At 39.9% G+C, this 6,338-nt stretch overlaps 1 protein-coding gene across 1 annotated transcript; it reads right to left on the minus strand.

Annotated features, from left to right (window-relative positions):
• Positions 1 to 5,342: 5,342 nt before the first annotated feature.
• On the minus strand, positions 5,343 to 5,902 carry LOC307194553 (small ribosomal subunit protein eS26-like). The gene has a single exon (XM_079937727.1). The coding sequence runs from the start codon at positions 5,898 to 5,900 to the stop codon at positions 5,616 to 5,618; it is 285 nt and encodes a 94-aa protein (XP_079793853.1). The 5' UTR covers positions 5,901 to 5,902; the 3' UTR covers positions 5,343 to 5,615.
• Between the last annotated feature and the right edge of the window lie 436 nt (positions 5,903 to 6,338).

Here is a 6,338-nt window from a genome sequence, read left to right on the forward strand (position 1 = left end):
ATTTCTGCTTTATAACAAAGTGAATCAGCTATACATATACATATATCCCCATATCTCCTCCCTCTTCTGTCTCCCTCCCACCCTCCCTATCCCACCCCTCTAGGTGGTCACAAAGCACCGAGCTGATCTCCCTGTGCTATGTGGCTGCTTCCCACCAGCTATCTATTTTACATTTAAAAATGTGGAATGCTTCACGAATTTGCATGTCATCCTTGTGCAGGGGCCATGCTAATCTTCTCTGTATTGTTGCAATTTTAGTATATGTGCTGTGGAAGCGTGCACTATTCTTAGTTTTTTGAGGAAGCTCCATGCTTTTTTCCATAGTGGCTGCACCAGTTTACATTCTCACCAACAGTGAAGGAGGGTTCCCTTTTCTCCACACCCCCTTCAGCATTTGTTATTTGTAGAAAAAGGTTTTAAGTTTGATTAGGACCCATTTGTTTATTTTTGCTTTTATTTCTTTTGCTTGGGAGACTGATCTGAGAACATGTTGCTACAATTTATGTCCGAGAATGTTTTGGCTATGTCCTCTTCTAGGAGTTTTATGGTGTCATGTCTTATGTTTAGGTCTTTAAACCATTTTGAGTTTGTTTTTGTATATGGTGTGAGAGACTGTTCTAATTTCATTGATTTACATGTATCTGGCCAGCTTTCCCAACACGATTTGCTAAAGAGACTGTCTCTTTTCCATTATATTCTTGCCTCCTTTGTTGTAGATTAACTGACTGTAGGTGTGTAAGGTTATTTCAGGGCTCTCTGTTCTCTTTCATTGATCTAAATGTCTGTTTTTGTGCCAAAACTACACTGTTTCGATTACTGTAGCTTTGTAGTATAGTCTGAAGCTTGGGAGGGTTATGACTCCTGCTTTGTTCTTTCTCCTCAGGATGGCTTTGGCAATCCTGTGTCTTCTTCTTCTTTTTTTTTTTTTTTCATCGTGGCCCAGAGAGCCCTTCAAAATGGATTTCTTTATTTACCTGCCATGGATAAGCTTTGAGACACTGCGGACACCCCAAAATTATATGCTAATGTTTTAACGTTGTTTATTGAACTAAAATAATGTGCATACATAGTTTAAAATATATATACATATACTAGAAGGCTTGTAATGAAAAAAGCAATTTCTGACCCACTCTTTAGAGGCAATAGCCTCAACTCTTTTAGATATACATCCAGATTAGATCCATATATCTAAATAAATGAGTATACTACTAATTTATTTTTCCACTTTGCTTTAAGGTTTAATTAAATATCACCTATTTCTGTGATAGCAACATCTATATAGATAACATGAGGCCAATAAAATTGCATAGGATTCTGAAAGTCACACTAGTGTCTATCTCCCTGGTATTGTCACAACACTAAGAAGCCAAAAGGAGAAGAAACATGGTATCAGGAGCAATTTGTTTTGTACATCTCACATGGTACAGTTTGTGATAGGTTTATGGAAAAGTCAGCTTGCCCTCCTTTTTTTTTTTTTTGACATTTGTTTTCTTTTATCAATATAGATGTCAGTTTATTTTCTTTTTCTTTTTTTCCGAAACTTTCTATTTTTTTTTTTTTTGAAGATGTTGGGGGTAGGAGTTTATTTATTTATTTTTTCTGTATTGGGTCTTCGTTTCTGTGCGAGGGCTTTCTCTAGTTGTAGCAAGCGGGAGCCACTCTTCATCGCGGTGCGCGGGCCTCTCACTATCACGGCCTCTCTTGTTGCGGAGCACAGACTCCAGACGCGCAGGCTCAGTAGTTGTGGCTCACGGGCCTAGTCGCGCCGCGGCATGTGGGATCCTCCCAGACCAGGGCTCGAACCCGTGTCCCCTGCATTAGCAGGCAGATTCTCAACCACTGCGCCACCCGGGAAGCCCTATTTTCTTTTTTTTAATACAGCAGGTTCTTATTAGTCATCAATTTTATACACATCAGTGTATACATGTCAATCCCAATCGCCCAATTCATCACCCCCCACCCCCACCCCCCTGCCACTTTCCTTGCTTGGTGTCCATACGTTTTTTTCTCTACTTCTGTTTCTCAATTTCTGCCTTGCAAACCCGTTCTTCTGTACCATTTTCTAGGTTCCACATATATGCGTTAGTATATGATGTTTGTTTTTTGCTTTCTGACTTAATCACTCTGTATGACAGACTCTAGATCCATCCACGTCTCAACAAATGACCCAATTTTGGTCCTTTTTATGGCTGAGTAATATTCCACTGTATATATGTACCACTTCTTCTTCTTCCATTTGTCTGGCGATGGGCATTTAGGTTGCTTCCATGACCTGGATATTGTAAATAGTGCTGCAATTAACATTGGGGTGCGTGTGTCTTTTTGAATCATGGTTTTCTCTGGGTATATGCCCAGTAGTGGGATTGCTGTATCATATGGTAATTTTACTTTTCTAAGGAACCTCCATACTGTTCTCCATAGTGACTCTATCAATTTACATTCCCACCAACAGTGCAAGAGGGTTCCCTTTTCTCCATACCCTCTCCAGCATTTGTTCTTTGTAGATTTTCTGATAATGCCTATTCTGACTGATGTGAGGTGATATCTCATTGTAGTTTTGATTTGCATTTCTCTAATAATTAGTGATGTTGAGCAGCTTTTCATGTGCTTCTTGGCCATTTGTATGTCCTCTTTGGAGAAATGTCTATTTAGGTCTTCTGCCCATTTTTGGATTGGGTTGTTTGTTTTCTTAATATTGAGCTGCATGAGCTGTTTATATATTTTGGAGATTAATCTTTTGTCTGTTGATTCATTTGCAAATATTTTCTCCCATTCTGAGGGTTGTCGTTTTGTCTTGTTTATTGTTTCCTTTGCTGTGCAAAAGCTTTTAAGTTTTATTAGGTCCTATTTGTTTATTTTTGTTTTTATTTCCATTACTCTAGGAGGTGGATCAAAAAAGATCTTGCTGTGATTTATGTCAAAGAGTGTTCTTCCTATGTTTTCCACTGAGAGTTTTATAGCGTCCAGTCTTACATTAAGGTCCCTAATCCATTTTGAGTTTATTTTTGTGTATGGTGTTAGGGAGTGTTCTAATTTCATTCGTTTACATGTAGCTGTCCAGTTTTCCCAGCACCACTTATTGAATAGACTGTCTTTTCTCCATTGTATATCCTTGCCTCCTTCTCCATCGAATCTGAATGAGACCCTTGCCGGGTAGAGTAATCTTGGTTGTAGGTTCTTCCCTTTCATCACTTTAAGGATATCATGCCACTCTCTTCTGGCTTGTAGAGTTTCTGCTGAGAAATCAGCTGTTAACCTTATGGGAGTTCCCTTGTATTTTATTTGTCATTTTTCCCTTGCTGCTTTCAATCATTTTTCTTTGTCTTTAATTTTTGCCAATTTATTACTATGTGTCTCGGCATGTTTCTCCTTGCGTTTATCCTGTATGGGACTCTCTGTGCTTCCTGCACTTGTGTGGCTATTTCCTTTCCCATGTTAGGGAAGTTTTTGACTATAATCTCTTCAAATATTTTCTTGGGTCCTTTCTCTCTCTCTTCTCCTTCTGCGACCCCTATAATGCGAATGTTGTTGCATTTAATGTTGTCCCAGAGGTCTTTTAGGCTGTCTTCATTTCTTTTCATTCTTTTTTCTTTATTCTGTTACGCAGCAGTGAATTCCACCATTCTGTCTTCCAGTCACTTATTCATTCTTCTGCCTCAGTTATTCTGCTATTGGTTCCTTGTAGTGGAGTTTTCATTTCAGTTATTGTATTGTTCATCTCTGTTTGTTTGTTCTTTAATTCTTCTAGGTCTTTGTTAAACATTTATTGCATCTTCTCGATCTTTGCCTTCATTCTTTTTCCGAGGTCTGGATCATCTTCACTATCATTATTCTGAATTCTTTTTCTGGAAGGTTGCCATCTCCACTTCATTTAGTTGTTTTTCTGGCCTTTTATCTTGTTCCTTCATCTGATACATAGCCCTCTGCCTTTTCATCTTGTCTATCTTTCTGTGAAAGTGGTTTTTCTTCCACAGGTTGCAGGATTGTCATTATTCTTGCTTCTGCTGCCTGCCCTCTGGTGGATGAGGCTATCTAAGAGGCTTGTGCAAGCTTCCTGATGGGAGGGACTGGTGGTGGGTAGAGCTGGCTGTTGCTCTGCTGGGCAGAGCTCAGTAAAACTTTAATCCACTTGATGGCTGATGGGTGGGGCTGGGTTCCCTCCCTGTTGGTTGTTTGGCCTGAGGTGACCCCACACTGGAGCCTACCTGGGCTCTTTGGTGAGGCTAATGGCAGACTCTGGGAGGGCTCACTCCAAGAAGTACTTCCCAGAACCTCTGCTGCCAGTGTCCTTGTCCTCACGGTAAGCCACAGCCACCCCCCCCCCGCCTCTGCAGGAGACCCTCTGACACTAGCAGTTTGATCTGGTTTAGTTCCTTCCCCTGGGTCCCGATGCGCACACTACTTTGTGTGTGCCCTCCAAGAGTGGAGTCTCTGTTTCCCCCAGTTCTGTCAGTGTCTTGCAATCAAATCCCGCTAGCCTTCAAAGTCTGATTCTCTAGGAGTTCCTCCTGCTGTTGCCGGACCCCCAGGTTGGAAGCCTGACGTGGGGCTCAGACTCTTCATTCCAGTGGGTGGACTTCTGTGGTATGAGTGTTCTCCAGTTTGTGAGTCACCCACCCAGCAGTTATGGGATTTGATTTTATTGTGATTGTGCCCCTCCTCCCGTCTCATTGTGGCTTCTCCTTTGTCTTTGGATGTGGAGTACATTTTTTGGTGAGTTCCAGTGTCTTCCTGTTGATGATTGTTCAGCAGTTAGTTGTGATTCTGGTGTTCTCACAAGAGGGAGTGAGAGCACATCCTTCTACTCCATCATCTTGGTTCAGGGCTCAATCCTGTGTCTTCTATGTCATAAAAATTTTAGTATTATTTGTTCTAGTTCTGTGACAAATGTCATGGGTATTTTGATAGGGATTGCATTATGCTTTGGGTAGTGTGGTCATTTTAATGATATTTATTCTTCCAATTGAAGAGCATGGTATATCTCTCCATTTCTTTAAATCATCTTCAATTTCTTTTATCAGTGTTTTACAGTTTTCAGTATATATGTATTTCATCTCCTTGGTTAAGTTTATTCCTAAGTATTTTTTTTTATATGATTTTAAACAGTATTTTTTTTTACTTTCTCTTTCTGATATTTCATTGTTAGTGTAAAGAAATGCAACAGATTTCTGTATATTAATCTTGTATCTTGCTAGATTCATTTATTCTAATAGTTTTTGTATGAAGACTTTAGGGTTCTCTACATAAAGTATTATGTTATCTGCAAATAGGGGCAGCTTTACCTTTCCCTTCCAATTTGGATACCATTTATTTCGTTTTCTTGTTTGATTGCTGTGGCTAGGACTTCCAATACTATGTGAAATAGAAGTGGTGTAAGTGGGATCCTTGCCATGTTCCTGAATTTAGCAGGAAGGCTTTCAGCTTTTCACCATTGAGTATTATGTGGCTGTGGGTTTGTTGTAAATGGCTTTTCTTTTTTTTTTAAAGTATAATTTCCAATTTATTGTCTTTCCAGGGAACAGTATTTCTTTAGTCTTTAAGGACTTAGCTCCTTACATGGGCTTTGGTGGAGGTCGTGGGGCAGCACCAGCAGGTCTAAATCAGGGTGGAGTTTTTCAGTCCTTCCGGGCTTCCCGAGAACGATTCCTGACTACCTTGCTGTGAATGGCACAACTCATGCAGTAATGCAGTTTCATATACAGCTTAGGAAGCACATAGGTGTCGAAAACACTCACTTCGGAAATGTCCCTGACAGCTGCAGCCTCTACGATGTTCCGAATGATGAACTTCTTAATGGCCTTATCCTTGGGCACACAACGGGCACTGTTGGTACAGCGAATAGGCTGCACGTGGCCGCGTCCCTTTTTGGCATGACCATTGTTCCTTCTTTTCTTGGTCATCTTGGAAGCAAGGAGGTGAAAGAGCATAAATGGCTTTTAATATGTTTCCTCTATATCCACTTTGCTGAGAGGTTTTTTTTTGTTTAATCATTAATGGATGCCGAATTTTGTCAAATGACTTTTTCTGCATCTATTGAGATGATCATGTTTTTCTTATCTTTCCTTTTGTCAATGTGGTGTAGCACATTGATTGATTTGCTTATTTTGAACCATCCTTGTGAAAGTGGAATGAATCCAACTTGATCATGGTGTACAATCCTTTTAATATATTGTTGGATTCAGTTTGCTGATATTTTGTTGTGGATTTTTGCATCTATATTTATCAAAGATATTGGACCGTAATTTTCTTTTATTTGCAGTTTCTTTGGTTTTGGTTTAGGGTAGATGGTGGCTTCATAGAATGAATTTGGGACTGTTCCCTCCTCTTCAATATTTTGG

This window comes from Stenella coeruleoalba, assembly GCF_951394435.1.
Source record: "Stenella coeruleoalba genome assembly, chromosome: 11".
Classification (NCBI taxonomy): domain Eukaryota; kingdom Metazoa; phylum Chordata; class Mammalia; order Artiodactyla; family Delphinidae; genus Stenella; species Stenella coeruleoalba.

Excerpts from the sequence above, each read along its gene's own strand:
- LOC307194553 (XM_079937727.1), bottom strand. The coding sequence starts at position 5,900 with ATGACCAAGAAAAGAAGGAACAATGGTCATGCCAAAAAGGGACGCGGC.